The sequence below is a fragment of the Carettochelys insculpta genome, chromosome 1 (assembly GCF_033958435.1).
Source record: "Carettochelys insculpta isolate YL-2023 chromosome 1, ASM3395843v1, whole genome shotgun sequence".
NCBI classification, from domain to species: Eukaryota; Metazoa; Chordata; order Testudines; family Carettochelyidae; genus Carettochelys; species Carettochelys insculpta.
In genome coordinates, this window is record NC_134137.1 from 282,675,365 (window position 1) to 282,700,739 (window position 25,375).

Consider the following 25,375-nt stretch of genomic DNA (forward strand, 5'->3'; position numbering starts at 1 on the left):
AGTAAACAAACAGCTTCTGTGGTGAGAGGCAACTTGATTTTTGACGTTTTTTCCCCTTTGAAATTTGACCTGATTTGAGGACCGCAAGGGTAGTGGCCTTTTTGCAAAGAGAACATTTTTCCTGGGTTGTGTTTCTTTATCACTCAGCTCAGAAAAGGTATTTCTCCCAGGCACATGAGCAGGTTCTGAACTGAGGATATTTCATCTTCCTGTGGAAAATTGGTGGGGGCTGTTCATTAGAAGCCAGCTAGGACACAGTTGATCCCAGGAGTTCAGTGAATAATCTCATAATTGCTTCAAGTTTTCCACCTTTTTGTTCTTGTAGCACAGCAGTGACCTAAGACATTTAGAGAACAGTTCGTCTTGAGATACACGTTGTCCTCCATCACGCACACTGCTCCCACACCATGTCAGGTAAGCAGAGAATGCCAGACCTTGGGGGCATATTTTACTGTATCTGAGGGTGGGGTTGGCAGCTGTAAAGCTCTATTGAAATAACCCGTTTGTTCTTTTCACATAAACTGCTGCTGGTAAGTTACTCTCTCAAGGAACTATTTGTCCTTTGAGTGATGGTCCCTATTGTATTCCATTGTAGGCTTATGCATGTGCTGAAGTCTGATAATTTGAAATTTGTGTTCATTGGTCCCTGCATGCGCCCTGGCTGACCTTGTGGCAGACTGCCCACATCTCCTATTCCTTCTCACCACCACATGGTCTGGATCAGAACCTCCCTGTGTCCATGGCTTTGTCTTTAGCCTATAAAAGACGTAGATCTAGCGTTATTCATAGTTTTTAGAAGCATGTGCAGTTTTACAGTTTTGTTTTTATAGCTCTTAGTGTTTGGAGTTAATCTCTTTTGGGATGAAATGTCCACCACCCTGACAGCACCCAAGACTCTGAGCTTCAAACTTGTCCTTCCTGTCTTTGATCCTTCTCAGTCAGAGTAATTGCCAGCACTCCTTTGGGGAAGCTCACCTTGTACCACATTGCAGTATCTGCCAACCATTCCCCAGCCAGACCTGAAAAGAGTGGGAACTTTGTCTTCAGAAACACCTCATGGAGAAGACCATGCCCTCAAAGTGAAGGCCAGGAACCCTCCCAGTCATCAGCCTTATTTAGCAAAGAGTGTACTTCCTGCTGCAAAGTCCAGCTCTGGTAGAAGCTTATCAGGAATCAATAAAGCACTTGCATAGAGGTAAGACTAAGTCTTCCTCTAAATCCCTTTAGAGAAGGTGGGCTTGGCCCAAGATAACTTAGTGTGTCCTCAGTTCCAGAGGCATAAAAAAAAAGTCCACATACATTGTGCTATATCAGTACTGGACTGTGATCAGTCAGTACCATCATCCTTGGCACTTCCAAAGCCCCAGAAATTGCTGGCACTGACAAAGGCTGATCGCTGCCAACTTTGCCGAGCCATGTCACCATCTTCCTCAACAGTAAAACAATCTGCTCTGGCTCCAGCAGCTCAGACAGATAGAACCTGAGGGGAATTGTATTCTGTGCTGCTCCACAGGATGCTTTCACTCTCTGGGATGCAGAGTCCCTTACTCCAGTGGGCTCATTCATCTCCAGAGAGATACCGCACGGAGAGTTGACCACTGAGAAGAGTGTGTCACCCACTTCATATTTGGGATACATCTCCCCTCCAGTGGCACTGGAAACAGAATTGACCATCTTGTCAATGGGCGATCCCAAACATCCTAATGAACCTTTGTTCCTCCGTCCTACGTATCCTATGCATGCCAAAGACTCATATCATTTTGGAACCAACTTCCACCTCATCTAACTCAGAGCTTCTTAGTACCCTGTGTGACAGGGCCTCCGTAACCCCCATCAACACCTCTTACAGACCATATTGGAGGTCTTGAGACCAGGATACTCCTGCTAGGGCAGCTATGGGCAAATACGGCCCATGGGTCGGGATCCAGCCCACCACACATTTTTCCTCCAGCCCTCTATGACCTTTTGGTCTGGGGCAAGAGGAGAACATCTATGGCCTGGGGGGCGGGAATTCAGGTAGGCTGATTGCCTGCCATGGTCCCAACCATGCCATTCCCAAAGGTACCACAGCCGGAGGCTGCTGGCAGGTGTGTGTCTGTGCGCTTCACTGGGGGAAGGGGTAGTGGATCTCCACTCACTGCCTCTGTCTCCAGCACCAGAAACCAGCCCATAGGAGCTGTGGGGGCAGTGCTTGTGAGCAGCAGGCAGAGACCTGCTGTCCCCCAAGAGATGCACACAGACACACTCGTCAGCAGTTCTGACAGCTTTGAGCCTCATGGGGCCACTATGGCATGCAGGCAGCCTCCTGCCTGAGTGCCCCACTGCTCTCTGCCAGGGAGATGCGTATGCTGGTCAGTGTCTCCTGGCCAGAGCCTGCACCTAGCAACCCCTCCTGAATCCCAACCTCTGCCACAGGTCACAGCCTTCTTCTGCACCCAAACCCCCTCCTGGTCTCTGCTCCCCCGCACATCCCTGCCCCAAGTCAAAATCCCCTCCTGCATCCCAGTCGCTCCCCAGAGCTCACTCCTGTACTCACTCTGTCCCAGACCTCACCCCCGCTCCATTAATGTAATAGAAAACTGCAACCTGTGACTACTTACCAAAATTCTCAGAGTGGCCTGTGTGCAAAAAGCGCCCACCCTGTGCTAGGAAGTCACCCCTTGCTTCCCCTCCAAGAGGGCCCTCACATCTGCCCTGGATCCTCCTGAGGAAGAGGAGCACCACATGCCAGAGCTGGTGGTTCGGCTGCAACCAGTAAGTCTGCCATCTCCATGGTCGGATAAAGCAGAGAACACTGTCTTTTCTGCCCACATTGACTCCATACAGTTCCAGGACCTTCACTGCAGTGTTGCTGCAGAATTACAGACTCCTCTTGAGGGCAAAGACTCGCACTACCAACTCCTAGACGTCCTCCACTCATCCGGATCCAACAGAGCAGCACTCCTGTTAATGAAGCCATACTGGAGCCACCTAAGATGGCTTGGCCCATACCCACCCAGAGAGTCAGAGAAGTGTTGTTACACACCAGCCAAAGGAGTGGAGCTTTTGTTTTCTCACCCCATTACCAATGCACTGATTGTTCCGGCTATGTCTGAACAGGATAAACTGCAGCGCCACTTGTCAATTCCTGTGGATAAAGAGGGCCAGGAGCTGGAATTGCTGAGAAGAAAGCTTTTTCATTATCTAGCCTCCCATTCAGGGTAACCAGTTACCAGGCACCAATGGCTAGTTACAACTTTTTGAACTACTTCCAGTCTTGCAGAATTTGCTAACAGTCTTTCACAACAGAGCAGAGCTAATTCCAGACTCTGACAGGCAAAGGCAAACTGATAGTTGAGACCACTCTCAAATCTGCAGTTAATACAGCCAGCATCTCTTCTAGAGCTACGGGTCACCGCTGCTGTCATGCACAGGGAGTCATGGGTCCATGCATCAGGATTACCTAGGCTGGTCCAGAATACTGTCAAGAACCACTCCTGTGATGTATTGCAGCTCTTCAAAAGATGGACTAATCCCTCCATACCTTGAATTTTAGAGGTACCTGTCACTCCCTGGGGATATACATGCTTGCCCCTACCTGGAAATTTTACTCTCCATCATCTATATCTAGGCCTATGGCTCAACCATTTTTTTTTTAACCAAAAGACACTACAAACCACCATGTAAGAGGCAGAGGTTTCAAAAGACTTGCTTCCCCACACGTTCTGCAACAAGCTCTGCCTCTCTATCTCAGTCTCCAGCTAAATGTTTTGTTTTTTTTTTTTTGACGGATGCTCCAGAGCTCCAGAACATGAAGCAAACCTCTTATCCACCCTCCCCATCACCACCATTTGGGAATCGTCTGGCACTCTTTCAACACCTGGAATGGGCATCTTCTTTCTCCCTTCTTCACTGGACAGGACCATTACTACAGGTGCATCCCTATTACTTTGGGGAACCTGTACAAACATGCACAGCACAAGGTACCTGGACATTTTGCAAGTCCAGGATGCAGATCAGTATCTTGAAAATTGTGAGCAATCCAGAATTCATGAGGTCTTTCTTTTATTCCTTCAGAGTCAGTGTCCTTATAATGTCAGACAATGTTGCAGCTTTCTTGTACATCAACAGGCAAGGAAGAACAAGATCCATCCTTCTGTGTGCAGATGTGGTCAGCCTGTGGATCTTGGTGTCTCAGCAGTCGACTAGCCCTGTTAGGAGCCCACCTTCCATGGAAACAAAATGTGCTTGCAGACTCCCTCAGTCGACATTCTGTAGATGGCCACAGCTGGGAGTCCATGACTTAGTACTGCACAATATTTTTGCTCTGGAAGACTCCACCCAGGGATCTGCTCATCTCTCAAACAAACAGGAAGTGCCTTGCACATTGCTTCAGAAGAGCCCTAGGTCGCCACTGCAAGCATGACGCTTTACAGTAGAAGTGCTGTTATCCAGCACCCCTGGGGACCTGGGGGTGCCAGATAATCAACGTGCTGGAGAGTGCAACAGCCAGTGGTCATGCTCCACCAGCACTACTGCAATTGCTGTTAGCCAGGCAGCTGGCTCCCAGCCCCACAACTGCCAGCTCTGGCATGGCCCCCAGCCCCCAACCCCACTGCGTGGTATAACCAGTTTACCAGAAGTTCCATCCTAGAGGTGGCTTCCTTTGAGCAGGAGTGACACTTAGTACTTGGAGTTCCCAAGGGATGAAAGATGCCACAGAAACCCAAGTTGATCCTGGTTGCATCGTTGGGCATAGTGGCAGAGATACTAAAGTATATAAATGCACTCTAATTGTATAAATACCTAGATTCTGTGGATGCTGTAGCCAGCTGCCATCTCCCTGAATTTGTCTGCAGTGTTATGTGCTAGTTAATATCCACTAAACTGTTCCTTGTTCTTAATTACTCTGTGTGTTGCTCCCTTTGTATTTAGGAAACTACACCCCCTGTGCTGGGGGCCCCTTCTCAGCTCTCACCCCCAGCATCTGGCCGCAGGAGATCCTGGCAAAATACACCCAGGTACAATGTGGGGAAGAGGGATGGAACGCAGTGCACTTCTTTTTAATCTTCATTGGTAGAGTAAACGTGAAGTGCAGCTGCCGGTGTACTGGACAGTTAATGCTGCAGGGAAGGTGCAGACTTCCTCCGTTCACCAAAAGCTGTTCTAAGCAATGAGGTGCCTTTTAAACTCTGTGTCTTTGCAGCTGCAAACGCCTGGGACTTGCTGGTTGAACTAAGTTTTTGGTAGTGAGTGCAGCCTTTGCTGCACAGAGCAAAGAGAGCACCCAGCACTTGAAGAAACCTGTGTGGAGCCTTTCCCTGCTCTTTTGCAGCTATCACACAGGTGGAAAAGTGGTGGCATTTTACAAGACAGAGAAGAGTCTTTCTAACCATCCACCAGTCAGTCGAAGTTTCCACAGCCTCGTGTGAGCCAATGCATCCGAGGAGAAGCTAAACCAGAGCATGGCACCTGAAGAGTGGGGGTTTAAGGGAATGAGCGTAGAGCTTTGTAACCTGCCAGTAGAGTGTTAAAGGCAAGCGTGTCACAGAGCCTAATGGGCTGGCCCCCTGAGCCTGTTTGTCAGAGACACCTGCAATGAAAGAGGATCTGTATCTGTGGGACTACATGTATGTTTTGTTACGGGTGCACCGACTGGCTAATGCCAGTTTGTGCTGTGGGAGGATGCAACGGTCGCGCTGTTAGGAGTGCAAATGCAGGCAGCTGTTAGGAGTTTGTTGGATCGGGTTGGGCTTTGCCTACATGTAGGATTAGTCCTGATTCCAGCCACCTGTGTAGCTACGCTTGTGCCAACCCTGGAATGGGATTCCCCAAGTGTGCAAATCGTATCCTGGGGGACATGAGAGGCACCCCTGGGGATACGCAAGAGAAACGGTGCAGTGGTGGCTTTTGTCTATTCGTTTTAATTATTGCATTGTCAAAGTAGGCTACTCGCAGGAAGCTTTAAAATTCTGGGACTTCATTATGTAAAATACAGTAGTTAATGTACTTCAGTGTGCACCATGAGAACTCAGCGCCAGTTCAGTTGCTCAGCAATTGTCCGGTGTAACTAAGCTCAGAACTGAGGGTGTGTGTTTTGGTTGTATGTGTCACACTATACCTACATCTGAATGTAACAGTGAAATCTGGGCAGTTGGCTAAAGACAGGGAGCGTTGAGAAGAAGGCACAAGACATGTCGGTGATGAGGTGGGTAGGGGCATGCGTGCAGGGGAGAGACCTGGTAGTGGGCATGCAATTAGAGAAGTTTGGGTGGGGAATCGGGGCAAAATCTGTTGAAGGGAAGTCAAAGCCCTTTGCGCAGGTGTAGCAGGGCTGGCAATTATACTTTGCCTGTTGAACAATGCAGTGTGCACCACGAGTGGGATGAATGCCTGGGAATGCTCCTCCCTTCCTGGGGCCCAGGCGGTGTGACATGGCCTGGCCAAGCCCCCTGGTGGGGGTGGAAGCAAAGTGAGCAGTTGCACAGGGCCCCTTTAAAATGCTGTGGCAGCACTGTGCCATGTGGCTCAGGAGGGTGAGGTGGTCAGTGCCACAGTCTGAGTGGCACTAAGGGCTGACCGCTCTCGGCCCTGCCCCTCCTGGGGTGCAGAGAGGGCCCCTCCCACCTTGCCCTGGTGCCCACAGTGGCAGTCAGTCTTGCTGAGCGTGGTGTCCTAAGCAGGTGCCCACCTTGTGGCCAAATGATGGAATAGCCCTCTCTCTCCTCCCCCAGAAAGAAGAGTTGGTGGAACAGCCAGAATTCCGGTACGATGAGTTTGGCTTCCGAGTGGATAAGGAAGGTAGGACTGCCTGCACCCCCTTTTTGGGGCCACTCTATCCCTGTGGCACAGCGCGTGGCAAGATCTCCCTTCTACTCTCTGTGATGGCTCCAGTTCTCAGCCCCTTCCTAACTCCAGGTTTTTGCTTTAACTGGCCCTCTTAGAAAGCGAGCCCTAAAATGCTGGAGCCCTGTCCAGCAGAGTCTGTGACCCAGTGTAACTTTGCCACACATGGGGTGGTGGGGAAGGGGTGTTTCACTGGTGCATTGTTGCTGCAGGAGTGGTGGGGACAGCTGTTGCAGTACATGGAGCTGTGGTAAGTAGCACTGTATCTTTTCAGCAATGTGATGCAGAGGGAAATAGAAATAGAATGAACTCAGAAAGTAGAGCTCATTGATACAGTTTACAACATGGCCTTGTCGGTGTTTGGAAGAAGAGCTAGAAACACGAACGACTGGTTCAAAGCTAACTCCGATGAGATGATTCCAGTCATTGAAAAGAAGCACGCTGCACTCCTGGAGTACAAACGCTCACCGAGCCAGAGTACCCAGCAAGCACTTAGAGCAGCCAGAAGAACAGTACAGCAGACAGCCAGGCGCTGTGCCAACAACCACTGGCTCCAGCTATGCAGCAGAATCCAGACCTGTGCTGACTTTGGTAATCTCAGAGGAATGTACAAGGAAGGCATTAGGACCCACCCAGAACAAGATGGCACCTCTGAAATCCAAATCTGATGAAATCATCGCTGACAAAGCCAAACAGATGGAGCGCTGGGTTGAGCACTACTCCAAGCTGTACTCACGCGAGAACATTGTGGTTGACGCAGCCCTCGATGCCGTCGAGCTCCTACCAGTAATGGACGAACTGGATCAGGAACCGACTGTGGATGAACTGAAGAGAGCCATCGACAGCATTGCAGCAGGAAAGGCCCCTGGCTAGGATGGTATACCACCAGAGGTAATCAAGTGTGCCGCGGACACACTCCTGGAACCCCTACATGAGCTACTGTGCCTGTGCTGGAAAGAGGGTGAGGTTCCACAGGATATGCGCGACGCTAACATTGTAATGTTGTATAAGAACAAAGGAGACAGAGGCGACTGCAACAACTACCGTGGAATCTCCTTCCTAAGCGTCACTGGTAAACTGTTTGCTCGCGTCATCCTTGGCAGACTCCAGAAGATTGCTGAGAGGGTGTACTCCGAATCGCAGTGCGGATTCCGCGCAGAGAGGTCTACCGTTGACATGGTCTTCTCTCTAAGGCAGCTGCAGGAGAAGTGCAGGGAGCAGAGGAAGCCACTCTACATAGCCTTCATCGACCTGACCAAGGTCTTTGACTTGGTCAGCAGGGATGGTCTGTTCAAACTGCTCCACAAGATAGGCTGTCCTCCATGGTTACTCAAGATGATCCAGTCATTCCACGAAGACATGAGAGGAATGACTGGAAGACGGCCAATATAACACCAATATTTAAAAAAGGCTCTAGAGGAGATCCTGGCAATTATAGACCGATAAGTTTAACATCAGTACCAGGTAAATTAGTAGAAACACTAGTAAAGAGTAAAATTGCAAGGCACATAGAAGAGCACGAATTGTTGGGCAAAAGTCAGCATGGTTTCTGCAGAGGGAAGTCGTGTCTGTCTAATCTATTAGAATTCTTTGAAGGGGTTAATAAACATGCGGACAAGGGGCACCCAGTGGACATAATATACCTAGATTTCCAGAAAGCCTTTGACACGGTCCCACACCAAAGGCTTTTATGTAAATTAGGTGGTCATGGGATAGGAGGAAAGGTCCTTTCATGGATCGGGAATTGGTTAAAAGACAGAAAACAAAGGGTGGGAATAAATGGTAAATTTTCACAATGGAGGGGGGTAACTAGTGGTGTTCCCCAGGGCTCAGTCCTGGGACCGATCCTGTTCAACTTGTTCATCAATGATCTAGAAAATGAGGTAAGCAGTGAGGTGGCAAAGTTTGCAGATGACACCAAGTTGTTCAGGACAGTCAAAAGCAAAAGGGATTGTGAAGAACTACAAAAAGATCTCAGCAAACTGAGTGATTGGGCAGCAAAATGGCAAATGAAATTTAATGTGGGTAAGTGTAAGGTAATGCATGTTGGAAAAAATAACCCAAATTACACGTACTACATGATGGGGTCAAATTTAGCTACGACAGATCAGGAAAGGGATCTTGGAGTTATAGTGGATAGTTCTCTGAAGACATCCACGCAGTGTGCAGCGGCAGTTAGTAAGGCAAATAGGATGTTAGGAATTATTAAAAAAGGGATCGATAATAAGACAAAAGATATCATACTTCCCCTATATAAAACTATGGTACGCCCACATCTCGAGTACTGCGTGCAGATGTGGTCTCCTCACCTCAAAAAAGATATATTGGCATTAGAAAAGGTTCAGAAAAGGGCGACTAAGATGATTAGGGGCTTGGAAAGGGTCCCATATGGGGAGAGGCTAGAGAGACTGGGACTTTTCAGTTTGGAAAAGAGGCGATTGAGGGGCGATATGATAGAGGTATATAAAATCATAAATGGTGTGGAGAAAGTGAATATAGAAAAATTATTTACCTTTTCCCATAATACAAGAACTAGGGGACACCAAATGAAATTGATGGGTAGTAGGTTCAAAACTAATAAAAGGAAATTTTTCTTCACACAGCGCACAGTCAACCTGTGGAACTCCTTGCCCGAGGAGGCTGTGAAGGCCAGGACTCTATTAGGGTTTAAAAAAGAGCTTGATAAATTTTTGCAGGTCAGGTCCATAAATGGCTATTAGCCAGGGATAAAGTATGGTGCCCTAGCCTTCATAACAAGGGCAGGAGATGGATGGCAGGAGATAAATCACTTGTCTTCTGTTCTCCTTCTCTGGGGCACCTGGCATTGGCCACCGTCGGCAGATGGGATGCTGGGCTTGATGGACCTTTGGTCTGACCCAGTATGGCCATTCTTATGTTCTTATGAACCATCCAATATGATGGCGCATTATCAGATGCTTTCAGAATCAGGAGCAGCGTCAAACAAGGATGTGTGCTTGCTCCGACATTGGGATCTTCTTCGCGCTCCTCCTGAAGCACGCGTTTGGATCTTCAACAGAGGGCATCTTGCTGCACACAATATCTGATGGGAAACTGTTTAATCTTGCAAGGCTGAAAGCTAAGTCTAAGGTGCGGGAAGTCCTCATCAGAGACATGCTGTTAGCAGACGATGCTGCTGTAGTGTCTCACACAGAAGACCAGCTTCAAAAACTGCTGGATCAGTTCTCCAAAGCATGCAAGGACTTTGGGCTTACCATCAGCCTAAAGAAGACAAATGTATTCGGTCAGGATGTTGCTGAATCCCCATCAATCAGCATTGACAACTATACGTTAGAGGTCGTCCATGAGTTCGTTTACCTCGGGTCCACCATCACTGACACGCTGTCGTTGGACACTGAGCTAAATAGAAGGATTGGAAGAGCGGCCACAACTCTATCCAGACTCAGCAAGAAAGTGTGGAATAACAACAAGCTGTACACTCACACCAAAATGCAAGTCTACAGAGCCTGTATCCTCAGCACACTCCTTTATGGCAGCGAGACTTGGACCCTGTATGCCCGCCAGGAAAAGAGGCTGAACGTCTTCCACTTGTGCTGCCTCAGGCATATCCTTGGAATATCATGGAAGGACAGAGTGACCAACACCGCCGTCCTCGAGCAAGCTGGAATCCCAACCATGCACACCCTCCTCAGGCAGCGTCGGCTCCGCTGTCTTGGCCACGTCCACAGGATGAATGATGGAAGGATTCCAAAAGTGAGCTAGCCTCTGGCAAAAGACCTCCCGGACGCCCCCAGTTGCGCTACAAAGATGTCTGCAAGAGAGACCTCAGAGAGGTAGACATCGAGCTGGACAACTGGGAAGAACTAGCAGACGACTGCAGCAGATGGAGGCAGGGGTTACACAAGGGCCTTCAGAAGGGCGAGATGAGGATCAGACAGCTAGCAGAGGAGAAGCGAGCGCACAGAAAGCACACTAAGGACTTTCCAGACACCCACCACATCTGCAAGAGAAGCAGCAAGGACTGTCACTCTCGTGCGGGTCTTCACAGTCACAGTAGATGCTGTAAATGAAGTCCTCAATTGAAACTAGAAAGGGCGCAATCCATAGTCTATGCAGACTGAAGGATGCCTACTACTGCTGAGGCCCCAGTACGCTGCAGATGCAGTGAAACTCAACGGCCTTTCAAACCTTCTGTCAAAACATTGGGATTCCTATTCCAAGGTGGCCAACTGTGATAGGTAATTGTGCCCATCCACTTGACAGGAAGTCCCCCATCAGCTTGGCCAAGAGTGCCAGAGGAGGGACAGAACCAACAACTTGCTTTAACTGCACACGTTGCAGAAAGGGAGCACAGGCAGGGGTTTTCTGGCTGGAGAGCACACACAGCTGGGCACTAATTTTGGGAGCCAGCTGCCACGGCTACAGAGGAGAAGAAGAAAAGGAGTGGCCAGAGATGAGAAAATTCTGGGTCACGGCCTGCGAAGGCGTCTCATTGCATGGCTTACGCTGGAAAGGGGAAAACTGGGTTTGAACGAGTTGAGCCCCCTGGAAAGGGCAGGAGGAGGCTGCATTCTCTGTGTCAGCGCTTCTCAACCTTGCCAGCTACTGTACTCCTTTCAGGAATCAGATTTGTGTTGCGTACCCCCTGCCCCCAAGTTTCACCGCACTTAAAAACAACATGCTTACAGAATTAGGCATATAAATACAAAAGTGTCACAGTCACGGCGTTACTGACACTTGGCTTGAGGTTCTCAGTTTTGCCTTATAAAATAAATAGATTGTAATAGAAGCGTACTTAGATTTCAGTGTGTAGTATATAGAGCAGTATAAACAAATCAGATGACATGTTAATTTGTACTGGCTTCCCAAGTGATTTTTATGTAGCCTGTTGTAAAACTTGGCAAATATCTCGGTAAGCTGATGTAACCCCTGGAAGACCTCTGAGCATGTGCCGAGTGCTGCACTGGGTGGAAGAACCCAAGGGTCAGTGACGCAGGTATTGAATGTGGCAGAGGGAACGTTTGTTCCTCTAGAATATATAATAGATTTATGGGCATTAAGGGCAGAGGAACCATTCTGGTCTACGGCCTCCGGTATGGCATAGGCCCCAGAACATCACCCTGCAATTCCTGCATCCGGTTCCTATCCTGTGGTTGGGCCAGAATATATATTTTAGAAAACCAGTCTTGACTGAAGAATGCCAGAAACAGCGACTCCATCACCTCCCTAACTGTTTCTTGGCTGGCTAGTTAGCATGTTAACAGAACCCTGTTTGCTTATTTCTGCTCCAGAATTTGAAGAAGTGGGTCTGAACCATGAAGGCTCATTACCTAATAAATAAAATTGTTAGTCTTCAAGGTGCTACAGGACTGTTTGCCGTGTGGTGGTGTTATTGTGTAGGGGTGTGTGTTTGATTTTGTGAAGCTACAGATTAACCTGGCTACTCCTGGGGGGCTAAAACCCAGAAAGGCAGCTGCTGCCAGGGTCTCATTTAACTTTGATGTCCCATTCTTTGGCTGGCTCATGTTTTGAATAGGCACATGAAAGTCCCAGCCTCCTGTATCTTGTGGCTTCAGTGAGGCGTGTTTGTGACCGCACAAATGGTGCTGGATGGAGAATCCTGGCTGTCATTGCTGTGTTACAGGGCACGGGCATCTGGATTCCCAGAGCCATCCACTCCCCTGCAGCAGAGTCTTGGATATTTTTATGTGGCTTTCTGCCCGTTTGTATGTCACTGGTTCCCAACTAGTCCCTTTCTCACTTGTCTGTTTCTTCACCTCCTCTGCCTTCCTGTCTCCTGCGGCAGATGGGGCTGAGCCAAACTCCAGCAAGCTGCTGGGGATTCCGCTGACGGAGGAACCACAGCAGAGGCTGAAGTGGCAGGCCCACCTGGAATTCACACACAACCACGACGTGGGAGATCTCACCTGGGACAAAATTGAGGTCACGCTGCCACGTTCAGAGAAGCTGCGCTCACTGGTGCTGGCTGGCATCCCACACAGCATGAGGCCTCAGGTGAGGACCTGGTGCACAGTCATGAGGAAGGGAAGCTGAGAGAATGAAATCAGAGACCAGCTCCTGTTGGCTTCACCTCTCAGTTTGTTGTGGTTGTGTTTTGTCTGCTCTTCACCTTTTCCTTTCATGTCCCCAATTCTCCAGCTGTGGATGCGTCTCTCTGGGGCCCTGCAGAAGAAGAGGAATTCGGAGATGTCCTACCGAGACATTGTGAAAAACAGCTCCAATGATGAAACAATCTCTGCCAAACAGGTTGGGACCCTGCCTGATGCTCACGCTTTAGTGACTAGAGTGCAGACATTGGTCATCTGTTGCATTACCGGGGAGAGGAATTTGCTTAATGCCTGCAGGGACCAATAGGGCAGCGGGGGGGCAGTGCTATGCTACTTGTTGATCTATTAGGAAGATGGTCAGAGGGGCTCAATTTGCCTTCCTGAGAGAGGGGAAAAGATGTAGTGCCCCCCCCCCGCCACTGTCCTCAGGCTGTGATCATTCCTGAGTGCTTGGGGCAGGCAGGTCTGCTGTGGAGATATGTATATGGATTGTGCCCAGGTACAGACACTGGCCAGCATACTAAGAAAGAAAGGGAACCTTGGGGCTGAGATGCCACCAGTAGGTGCACAGGCTGTTCAAGCGAAGGAGCTGCCTCCTAACATTTGTCTTTCCTCCCGAATCCTCAGGGCTCAAGGTGCCAGCAGGGCTGGGGCATGAAATTTCCTCCATCCCTTCCCCTCTTGTCTGTAATACTTCCTTGGCCAGACTCCATCTCTGCCCCAACTCACCAAGCTGTTGGGGTAACAAACCAAAATTATCTGACAGCAGGAGGGAGGGAGGGACAGTACAGTTTGGGGGATTTGGTCTGTGATATGGAGTCTCTACCCTCACACTCACCAGCTGCAGACAAGCCCAGGCCCTTGCCCTCTTGTGGTTGGTTGCTGGCCTGCTTGAAGTGAATGGGATCGGGTGGCCTCACTCCAGATCCCAGTGGATAAATGTCCCCACCTTTCATGCCCAAGTTGCCCAGATGACCCTAATCAGCCACCATTCTGCCCTCTCAGTAGTGACTCCAAGGACTGAATGGGTCAAGGAGTATGAAGCCCACTCTCATCCCTGGGCAGTCTGTCCAAGGCAGAGCTTAGGTACCACAGCGAGAGTGTATGATGTGTTGTGTCCCTGGCTATGCTGTACTTGTCTTGGGGATGAACAGAGGCCTTCCGGCTCCAGGTGATTCCAGTCCAGTGCCTTGGGTGTGGGGAAGGCAAGGGAGTGTTCAGCCAGGGCAGGGCATCAGCGAAGGTCAGGCACAGGGGGCTGTTGTTCAGATTACACTATCTGAGTCAGACACAGTTGTCTGTCACCTGTGCTTGCCAGATCGAGAAGGACCTGCTCCGCACCATGCCCAGCAACGCCTGCTTCTCCAACATGAACAGCATCGGGGTGCCACGACTGCGCAGGATACTCCGAGGGTTAGCCTGGCTTTACCCAGAGATTGGATACTGCCAAGGCACTGGCATGGTAACTCCAATTCCCCTGCTTTGCGGAAAGCATGATCCCTAACGAAGTAACGCAGTAGCTGAGTCAGAGCCAGTGATTTCAGACAGCTGCAGTGCAGATGGGCACTGTATGAGCCAAATTAGATCGGGGGAACATACCAAATAGAGCCAGTTTTTGGGGGCAGGAGAAATGGAAGGAATAATTGTACACACGGACTGAACTAATCTGTCTGTGGAGGAAGTGGGATACTGTTTGATTGACATGAGACTTGGCTGAGTTGACTGGAGTAGCAAAGAATCTCATTGAGTGGAGTGTGAGAGAAATTCCACCAATGGGAGAAAGCAAAACAAAGCTGCTAGGTGTGAAAATGAGGGGGGTTTTCATTGCCTAAACTCTGGACATTTTCCATTGGTCTGTGTGGAAGATGGATAATGTTCTACTTCACCTAAGCACCAGTGAATGCTCCATTTAGGGCAGGCCTGGAATGAACATCTCTTCTTCCCCTTTTCACTAGGTAGCTGCTTCCCTGCTCCTCTTCTTGGAGGAGGAAGATGCCTTCTGGATGATGTGCGCCATCATTGAGGACCTGGTGCCTGCCTCCTACTTCAGCACCACACTGATGGGCGTGCAAACTGACCAGCGTGTCCTGCGTCACCTTATCGTGCAGTACCTCCCACGGCTGGACAGACTCCTGCAAGAGCACGACATTGGTAAAGGGGCCACTAAAGCCGTTCAGTCTTCTGGCCCAGGCATGACACAGGCCCGTATGTGCGTGTGCACGGGGTGTATGTGCCAGTAAGTGAGGCCTAGGAGCAGCATGGCACCTTACACGGAAATGGTGTGCTAGGAACCCCACACGTGTGAGGCTACTCCCACAAAACCCATCTACCCCTCCAGCCAGATAGATGGAGTGAATCATCCCTTGGGACATGGGGTGATGAATTCAGTGTATCCTGGTTGCTCCGCAGGCTGTTGGATGTGGTGCAGGACCTGCCATTGACAGTGCAGAGCTGCAGTGTTGTGGTTATGTTTCGGAGAGAAGCTGGAGGTTTTGGGGCTGGGCTGGACTTCCTGGGAGCTTTTCACACCCAGGTATGCCTGGGAGTTGTGTGCGTGTTTTCTGACAGCCAGGAGATCACGGCGGCTGTGGCTATAGGGCATGGGGAGAGGCAGCCCCTCTCTCTCTCCTGTTTGGGTCAGACAAGGGTGAGGAGTGACATTAATTTTTTGAGGTGGGGAGGTTTGAGTGCCTGGTGTGTGGCTGTGGGTGTGTGTGCATGTCCCATGGGGTACTGGACACTCTGAGCCTCGTTTAAAGGGGTGCGTTGTCATATCTGAGGTCCCAAGAAAACGGTCTTATGACTGTTTTACTTTATTAAATACAGTGCATGGGAGCCTTCCTCCCGGCCCCGCCACTGGAGCTGTCATGTTCCGAGTGATGTCCTCGCTGTTGTCCTCCTTTATAGTCACAGTGCCCAGAGGGTCCCCTAGGAAGGAGGAGTACTTTATGGTGTCCCCTATGGAATGGGAGGGTGGTTCTTTGCAGGCTCTCTTCCTCTCGGAGCAGCCGATCACCTGCTACCTTCTCTTTCTGTCTCTCCACCCACAGAGTTGTCCCTGATCACTCTGCACTGGTTCCTCACATGCTTTGCTAGTGTGGTACATATCAAACTGCTGCTGCGCATCTGGGATCTCTTCTTCTACCAGGGTTCACTGGTGCTCTTCCAGGTCACACTGGGCATGCTCAGTATGAAGGTAACAGCCACCCCTCCTGTGCCCTGATTTATAGTAACTTGGCTTTCTCTTCTGGAAGGAGGGATCCTAGGGGTGGGGCCCTCCTGCACCCTCAGTTGTATCCGAGGCAGGGATTTACTCTGGGGAGTGCAAGAGCCACCGTCTTTATTTCCTCACATTCTGGGTATGTAAAGAGCCACTCAGCAATACAATGCTTGAGATCTGGGGGAGTCAGTGAATATAGCTTCCCATTCTTGTTCTCTTTCCTTTCACCTCCACTCCCCATGTCTATCAGCCTCCCTCATTTACTTCACCTCTCTGACTCCTGAGCCCAGAGTGACACAGATTGGAGACCTGTCCCGCCCTCGCTGGCCCTGGAGGGGTCTTGGGTTTTTACTGTCTTGAACAGGGGTGTAAAATCAAAGCGCTAACTATGTAGAGATGATGAAATACCCTTGGCTGCTGTTTACATAAGCTGCAGCATATTAGCCCTGTTGTCTTGGCCACGCTTAATTTGGCTGGTTGTATCTGACCAACCTAAATTTTCCCCTGAATTGTGAAAGAGAGAAGTTATCCTGTGATGCTCTTGTGTAGCATTGCTGGTATAGGATGGCAATTTTGGTTGCATTTCCATGATGTCAGTATATGGCTCTGGCATAATATGCTTTGGGATCCTTTGGTATGAAGACACTAGAAGAGTGTGAGGTGCTTCTGCTGTCTTCTAACCCAGCAGCTTGGACTTTTTCTTAATTAAACTTTTGAGAAGTAATCTAGTTGCTTCTGGGTTAAATTTCTTGCCTAGGCTGTGTTCTGGGGCGTAAGTGGGGCTGCAAGCAGCCCTGGTGAGTGTCACGCCCATGCTCAGCGTTGTGCGTGTGCGTGGTTTCTTCCCATTCCCTCAGGAAGATGAGTTAATCCAGTCGGAGAACTCTGCATCCATCTTCAACACTCTCTCGGACATCCCGTCTCAGATTGAGGATGCTGAGGTGCTCCTGCGGGAGGCCATGCGTGTCGCTGTCTCACTGACAGACATGGCGGTGGAGACCCAGCGCCGCAAGCACCTGGCTTACCTCATCGCTGACCAAGGGCAGCTGCTCAACTCCAGTGCTTCCGTCAATAATCTATCCAAGGTGGGTGCACAGAGCCCTGCCCCTGGGGAGTAGCAGAGCCTGCTGAGCCCCATCGTGACACTGCCTTCTGGGCTACCTGGCCTTCCAGTTTTATTGTGCCCTGTTAGCACGGTCCACCCTGCCTTGGTGGGCTTTGGCTCTGTAGTAAACTTCCCTGCTCTTCCCACCAGCCCCACCCCCCCAGCAGGGATGGGGAAGTGAATGCTGTGGTCATTCTGAGAATGTGACCAACCTGTACTGTTCTCACTGCCAGGAGGCCATGCTACCAGACCTCCCACACCTGATAGAGCGAGCCCATGTGAGAGGGATCTCTGCAGCTGGCTAAGCACTAAGCACTGCTTTTCACTCTCCTAATGGATTCAATTAATCTTATGTTGCAATAGTTCTCGTGGGTCATTTCCTGTTCTCCCCCTGACCATCCAGGGCTTGTCCAGGCCTGTTCTGAGTGTCCCGGGTGGGGATCATCCATCCTTAGACTAGGACACAGCCGAGCAGAGCTGCTGTCAGAAATCAGTCGTGCTGTTGCTCTTGCTCAGAGTCGTTTGCTCACTGCCTTTTTTGTTGGGGACCACTTGGAACAATTCTCTCTCCTCACTGGGTAAAACCTTCAGAGACTTGCTGACGGTCACCGTGCCCCCTGCCCCATTCTAGCCGTTATCTGCCAAGCTATATGCATTTAGTTCTTCTAATGTCTCCTCACCAGTCTGCTCTGTCTTGCTCTCTCCCCCCCCTACCCCTCCTTCAGATTGTGCGGCGCAGGACACAGCGCAGGAAATCTGGCATCACTTCACTGCTCTTTGGTGAGGACACCCGTATGTCTTGCGTGTTGTAATGGAGCTGTCAGGGTCGAGGTGTGTGTGAGAATAGCCTATAGGAAGAGGAACGGTTGGGCAGGAGGAAGAAGAGCAGGTGAACAATTCTTTGGCAACAAGAGGGAGCAAAGCAAGGAAAGAGACTGATTGGGGATGAGAGAAAGGAATTTACATTATTGGACTGTTCATTTCCTAAAGCTAAGGGAAGAAACAGGCTGTTTTTGATGCCACAGGCAGTAGTGCGCTTTGCTCTTTACCCCTTATGCTCCTTGCTGCAGGTCAAATCATCCCCAAAATACGAATCCATTTAGGGCAGGAATGTCCAAAGTCCCTCCTCTGGAGACTTCAACTTGCAGCCCACGACTGTCCATCCTTCCATGCTGTGCCCAGCCCATCCATGATCTCTGCCCGGAACACTTCCCTGTTTAAATTTTCATTGCGAGTGAACTCAGCCAATATGTAACTTCAAGGAACCCACTGGAACAAGCAAAGGGTGGTATTACGCACACATTTAAAAATACATGCCTTCTGGGGTAGCAGACGCCGACTTCACTCATAAGATACAGATTCTCCAGAAAATGCCATTTTATACTGGGGCAGTTTTTCTTTTTCTAGAAAGATTGGAGAAACCTAGAAATGGTGTTTGCAGGGCCACAATATTTCCTTTGTCATTAATTTTTTGAAACTTTTCCTCACTTTTCAGCTGCCTCATCATGTCTCCAAAATTACCTGTTTGAGAAACTCTCCACTGTAGTGTTGGCCTTGCTGAGGAAGGTGCTTTGAGCATTTTTGAATGGTTAATGAGAAATCCATATATAATGTTGCATTAAGAATTACAGTGAAGGATGTTAAGATTGTAAAATTAAACACTGATTGGTTAGCAAATGCCAGATTGACTATAACCCATGAAACCTGGCCCCTGGTGATTATTCATTGTGATACAATCTCGAATTACAAGATCACATACAGTTCTCACAGGATCGTACTTTTTTTCTGTGCACAGACTGGATGGTGCTCACTTGATTGAGCATATATTCAATACAGTAGAAGTTATTTTATCTGTCACTTCACCAGCCACACAGCTCTATAAATTGGCATTTCTGATCTTCTTGGAAGGTCTGCCTTATAGCCTGGTTGGCAAGAGGCTGGCAGGCTCCTGACCCAGCTCCACATGGCTCCACACAAGCAATGATATATCCCTGTTGCTCCTATTCAAACTCTGCTCTGAAGACAGTTTCTTTGGCATTGATTATTTTAGTATCTGAGTGCTTCACAACCCTAACGAATTTATCTCTACAGCACCCCTGTGAGAGGAGTTAGTGGTCTCCTCATTGTACGGGTGGAGAAATCGGGGACAAAGAGATTAATGTTAAAACTAGCCACTAATTGGGTGCCCACTTTAAGATATGCTGTAGCCTGATTCTTCAGAGTTCTCAGCATTATCACATTCTCTGTCTTCCCAGCATAGCTCCCATTGCCTTCAGGTGCAGCTGTGAGCACTCAGCACTTCTGCAGTTCAGACCAAGAGTCTCAGGTCAGGCACCCAGAAAAGGAGGCACACGCACACTTAGAGGGAAGTATTAAGGGGGGGATTCGCAAAGGCACCTAAGTCCCAGTTTGGGCTCGATTCCAGTGCACAAAACTCCTTCTGAACCCCAGAGGAGCACAAACTCACGCGGCACCTACATTTTCTGAGTAAAAGTTCCCTTGGAGCCCAAGTTCCCTTCTTTCGGCCTGTGTACTGCTGCCTCCTGCCAAGCATCAGGATGCCTCTCTCGTGTCTCAGCCCCAGGGCGATTTGTGAACCGGTGAGGGGAGAGGCATGGCCCACTCCAACAGGCATGTGTAGAGGCCACCTACCAAATCAGGTCCCATTCAGAATAAAGAGGGAGGTGCCAGTGCCCAGCTTATGACTTCTAGCCCAGTGGTAGAGCACTTGCCTGGGAGATGGGAAACCCCAGTTCAATTCCCCCTCTCGGCCAGTGGGGAGAAAGGGTTTGAACAAGTGCCTTCTGTTTCTCAGGAGAGCTCTTAACTCCTGAGTCTGATGTGGGCTCCCTCCATGTCTCCTGGTGAAGCTGTTCCAATTTGTTCTCCCCTTTCATTGCCTTCATATGGGACCATGTACACACCCCACCAAAGGCGCTAGTAGCAGTGCCCTGTCTTCTTGGGAGTCTGACAATGGGTGTGTCACATAGCCTTGTTTTTAGTTGCCCATAACTGTGCTAAGAATGAGTGGCTGGAGCAGAAGAACTGACCCCTCAGTCTCCCATCTCACAGGGAGACCACTGAACTACAGGCCCATTCTCTCTCTGGATAAGGTATTTATGCGTTGTCTCCTCCTCTTCCTCAGGGGCAGGGCTTTGCATGCACAGGTCCTTTGGCATCTCCCAGGGACTAGCGTGGGTTGCTTCCCACTTAGCGTGCTCGTTTGTGTGGATCCCATTCTTCAGTGTATCCATCTTCATTCATTGCAGATGGGCCAGGTCACTGGCTTGGCTTGGTGAGTGGCAGTGCTCTTCCTGTGATTCTCTGGCACCTAAAAGCATGAGGCTTAGCCGGCCAGTGCTGAAATCCCTTAATGGATCCCTCCCTAAATGACTCTGCATCACACAGGAACTCTGCGGTACAGGCAAGGAGAGAATCTACTTCCTGAGAGCAGCATTTAAACTGCCTAGACCTCAAGTTTTCTCCCAACGTGTCCCCCCTCATTCACTGAGCACCTTTCAGTGACCTCAACAAACGAAACAGGGAACCTACAGGCCTCCTTTCACTGCACAACCCTGAGGAATTTCCAGAGTGCTGTGTCCATTCAGTGCACTCCACCGGAGGTCCTGTGGAAATAAGAATAGTGATCAGGAGATTAAAGACTCTGTCATGGTGCATATGCACAATGGGGCTAATGTACAGTTGCCCAGACAACCTTAATTCTGGCATTCCCCAGCCTGAGTACCTGATTTTTCAACTTAACTTTCTTGTAAGATAATTTTTTGCATGTAATTTTCTGTTTGTCTTTTTTTTTTTAAAGCAAACTGACACACCACAAATTGTATCTCGTGGAATCATATTGGAACCCGCATGGTTCTTCGGCAGTGTTAGGCTCTTTTGAGCCACCACACAGAGCTCGGTCATTTAGCTATCAGTGCCTTCTAGCTGTAGTAGAGTCTTATCCTCTGTGTGAGGCAGCACTAAAGGTAGATGAGGTGCCTTTTTTGCCAGTGGGTTTCACAGATGTTTTCTCACAGCAGAGAAATGTTGTGACTTGGGTCACCTGGATTCTATTCCAGGTTCTGACGTGAGTGAATCTAGTGGTTCTAGACCTGTCTGCCCCAGTCACAGTTCCCATCACCCCCAGGTCCAGCTCCTCTTTCCTTTGTGCTCCAGTCAGGCTGTCACCTCCTTGCTGCCTGGCTGCCACCAGGGGGAGCTTTGAAAACGGGACAGACAGGCTCCCTGCATTTGGTGCCACTATGGCCCCCAGCATCTGAGAGTCCAGGTCAGCCCAGGGGCACGCTCAGTGCAAAAAGTCTCTGGAGAGTTTAGCTACCAAATGCTAACAAGATGCAGTACTCTTCTTGTAGGAGAAAGGTGCTGGAACTCCCTTCAGCCCCAAACTGCCCTGCCCACCCCCAGGCCTAATCTCCCACAGCCCCTAACTGGCCCCAGGCTTAATGCCTGAAAGCCCCAAACTGCCCCCTCCCCTCAGGCTTAACCCTCTGCAGCCCCAAAGCACCCTCTGGCTTAACCCCCCGAAAGCCCCAAACTGTCTCCCCACCCCCAGGCGTAACCCCCTCACAACCCCAAACCGCCCCCAGGCGTAACCCGCTGCAGCCCCAACGCACACCCTCAGGATTGACTTGCTCAGCCAGGAGCACTCCGCATACTGCCACCCTCCTCTGCTTCTTTGCTGGCTGCCATCTCCTCTTCATCAGGGCTGTGCAGCCCTCGCCACCCTCCGGCTCCCCGCAGCCAGCATACAGTGCACCCAGGCAGCTCCCAGTGCCCGGCCGCTCTCAAAGGGTAGGACTGGATTTAGTTGGTTTAACAGCCAGATCCCTCCTGCTTGCCATTAAACCAATTAAATCAAGTCCTGCTCTTTCACCGTGGCAGGGCAGGGAGCTGGAGGAGTGAGTGGCAGCAGGAGCCGCAAATGGCTCGGAGCCAGCCAGAAGGCTTCCAAATTAGCGGTGCCAGAACTCTGTTCTGGTGCATTCCACCAGAAGAAAAGACCTGCTGAAGTGTCCTAGCTGAGCTTATGTGAACTGAGACTTTCAGAGACTCATTACTTGGCCAAATGGAGCACATTCTCCCCAGGATGAGAAGAGACACAACCCTGTCATCAGGGTAACCCCCAGCCAAATTTCAGTCCCTGCTCAAGATTGAGAGGTGTTGTTGCTTCTCAACAAAATGATTGTCTGATATATATAATTTTTTTTAAAACAGGGATAGAAGGTATTTTCCCAGGGCTTGTTCTCAGATATGGCCAGACCATTTTTGCTGAACATTTCCAAACGCTCAGCCTGAGGCAGACCCTCAGTGTGTGGGAAAGTTCAGGCTGATCAAACAGCTGAAGTTTAGCAAAGTTTTAGGCAACTGAAAACGAGGCTGTGTGATGCTCCTGTTACAAGACTCTGCTACTGGCACTACTGCCTGCACTGCTGCTAGGGCCTGTGGTGGGGAAATGGTTAACAAGGGCTTGTTCAGAGCCAGATCCTGCTCCCTTGGAGTCAATGGGAGTTTTAACAGTGGCTTGGATGGTGGAGTATACAGAGAGTGCAGAGGAAGGGCCCTGTGTGCAGAGGAAGTGCGCACATTCCCTGTCCTTTCCCTGCCCGGGAAGCCCACAGGCAGCAAGGAAGAGCTGAACAACTGGCCCTTTCAGATGGGCTCAGACAGCTTAAGCGTGTCTGTCAGTGGAAGACTCTTTTCTCATGGCTCCCTCTGTTCACTGGCCTGGAGAGGGGGAGGCTGAATCCAGCCCCAGTCCTGGTCGCCTGTGTGCTCAGCACACAAAGGCCTGGGCCTTAGAATGTCAGGGTGCAGTGGCTTGTTTCTCCCCCTCCCTCTCGTGTCATCCCCCGTCCTGCGTGCCATGAGCAGGGCCAGGTGTTCGGGTGGCCCAGAGCAATGGTTACAGGCTGGCCAGAAGAGGCAGGTGTAACTGTCAGCGCTCAGGCTCAGGGAGGGGACCACGCAGGATTGGAGCTTTTCTTTCTCTTCACCCCAGCATGTTCCTCCTCCCTAGGTGATGACGATTTGGAGGCCCTGAAGGCCAAGAACATCAAGCAGACGGAGCTGGTGGCTGACCTGCGAGAGGCGATCCTGCAGGTGGCGCGGCACTTCCAGTGCGTGGATCCAAAGAACTGCAGCATTGTGAGTGGAGGCAGACTGCACGCGGCTACACCTGTCGCCGCGGGGCCGCGGCCATGTACCCCTACCTTCAGGGAGACCTGTCGTGGGCGGGATCTGTGCGTGGCACATGGCCTGTCCCAGGGAAGGGGAGGAGCCATGTTTGGTCCCAGAGCTTAGCAGAGCTGCTCCCTATGCCGGGGAGGGAGGAGCGAACTGTACTGAATCTGGAGGAGCACCTAGCATGTGTAGTCACGTCAGCCCTCTCACCGGTCTTCTGCACCCACGCAGGACCTGACTCCAGATTACACCATGGAGAGCCACCAGCGGGACCATGAAACCTACGTGGCCTGTTCCCAGAACCGCCGGCGCCGAGCCAAGGCACTGCTGGACTTCGAGCGCCATGATGATGACGAGTTGGGGTTCCGCAAGAATGACATCATCACCGTACGTGGGGTGGGGGGACATCCCATGGCATGATACAGCCCCTGCGTCCACATCCAATGAGCACTCCCACCTCGAGCCGCTACCTGGGGCGAGTGTTTCATCCCCCTTTGAGCTGGCTCCCTGGGGAGCTGGGCTGGGTTGTCCCCCAGAGCCTGGTGCCAGGTCTCTGGTTGTGTGGCCTGTGGCTGGGGGGTCTGGCTGACCCAAGTGGGATGCAGAATTCCTTTGGGAACGCTTGCCACTGCCTCTGGAGGGGGTTAGTGCTGGGTCACCCTGGCTGTGAGACACCCCCGCTTCACCAAGAGGGACAGCAGATAGGATCTGAACTGCAGTCGCAGTTAGCCCAGTGCTTTGTGCCAACAGGGCATGGGGCCAGCCCCAGCCATCGTCAAAGGGCACCCAGCAGCATGGAAGTCTTGGCATCACCTCGTTGCACCCCAGGGTGAGCCTCCTTGGCCCTTGTGAATCAGTGTTTGTCCCTCTTGTAAACTGCTCTCTCTCCTCTTTGTTCTTTCAGATCATATCCCAGAAGGATGAGCACTGCTGGGTGGGGGAACTGAATGGACTGAGAGGTGAGGACAGATGAGGCTGGTTGCGGGGGGCCTGGAGACAGGGGAAGTAGAATTGCTAATGTTCCACAGATGCTGCTGTCCTTGGCAAAGGCTCTGGCATCTCCGGGCCCGGCCTCCCCTCCCCTCCCCTCCCCTTCCCTTCCCTTCCCTGCGGCCTTGTGGGTTTGCCTGTCGTTGAGGTGTTGTCCGTAGAGCCAAAGCCCTCACTCTCCCTGTTGGAGAGCTGTGTGAGAATGCAGGGCTAGCAGGGGGAGGGATTCAGAGGTGAGGTGGGGGTGCAGCTCCTTGCTAGGCATGCTCTTTGTTCCCTGAAGATGCAGCAGCTGGGGCTGCTTTGGAGCATGGGAGCTGGTGCTGTCCCTGGAGCTTGTAGGGAAAATGCCCCTCGGTGACATCAGGCTTGTAGCTATCGGGATATCCCGACACACACTGAGAGGCCCTAGTGCTGCTTGTTTTCTTCTCCAGGCTAGGCCCACAGACCCTGCCAGGGACCACAAGAATCCTCCTCTTTTCTCCTCCTTTCCCAGGACCTCCAGCCAGTCTTCATTCATGTCTGGGGGTGGGTTTCCCAATGTCTCCTGTCCTAGGTTCACCCTTTGTCTCCTCTTTGTAGGTTGGTTTCCAGCAAAATTTGTGGAAGTCTTGGACGAGCGGAGCAAAGAGGTGAAAATTCCTGTATCTTTTAGACCACTGTGCAAACCCCACTGTCCTTCCTACCAACACCCACGTGTGTCTTCTCTGCTACCATCGCTCCTGCTGGCTACCAGCGTTTGTATGCCAGTTGTCCTCTGAGCTGCTGAGGAGGTGTAGCATAATAGTGGGATCAGATGGTGGTCATTGCTGTGAGCATTGGTTGAATGTCCACCCACAGGATGGCTGGAGATGGGGAGCCACAGGCGGGATGGCTGAGACTTATGCGGTGATTTAGGTCCCTACAGCCACAGTCTGGTCCTAGGAGAGCCCAAGCGGTGACATCCTGCAAGTGTTCCAAAATATGAATCTTTCTGTAGCCCCTCCA

At 50.7% G+C, this 25,375-nt stretch overlaps 1 protein-coding gene across 4 annotated transcripts in view; it reads left to right on the forward strand.

The window, feature by feature from the left end:
* The window catches only part of SGSM3 (small G protein signaling modulator 3), a 55,750-nt gene that overhangs the window by 22,617 nt on the left and 7,758 nt on the right, over nucleotides 1-25,375 (forward strand). For 3 of the 4 annotated variants that reach the window (XM_075009539.1, XM_075009563.1, XM_075009555.1), the window contains exons 2-15: nucleotides 326-414; nucleotides 4,915-5,000; nucleotides 6,714-6,780; nucleotides 12,611-12,819; nucleotides 12,964-13,071; nucleotides 14,191-14,334; nucleotides 14,828-15,023; nucleotides 15,923-16,068; nucleotides 16,950-17,177; nucleotides 17,923-17,977; nucleotides 23,235-23,362; nucleotides 23,630-23,785; nucleotides 24,303-24,357; nucleotides 24,971-25,020. In XM_075009539.1, the coding sequence (XP_074865640.1) occupies nucleotides 408-414; nucleotides 4,915-5,000; nucleotides 6,714-6,780; nucleotides 12,611-12,819; nucleotides 12,964-13,071; nucleotides 14,191-14,334; nucleotides 14,828-15,023; nucleotides 15,923-16,068; nucleotides 16,950-17,177; nucleotides 17,923-17,977; nucleotides 23,235-23,362; nucleotides 23,630-23,785; nucleotides 24,303-24,357; nucleotides 24,971-25,020 (1,635 nt within the window). In that variant the 5' untranslated portion in view covers nucleotides 326-407. The remainder of the gene's footprint in view (nucleotides 1-325; nucleotides 415-4,914; nucleotides 5,001-6,713; nucleotides 6,781-12,610; nucleotides 12,820-12,963; nucleotides 13,072-14,190; nucleotides 14,335-14,827; nucleotides 15,024-15,922; nucleotides 16,069-16,949; nucleotides 17,178-17,922; nucleotides 17,978-23,234; nucleotides 23,363-23,629; nucleotides 23,786-24,302; nucleotides 24,358-24,970; nucleotides 25,021-25,375) is intronic. The other variant, XM_075009547.1, reaches the window with a different exon arrangement.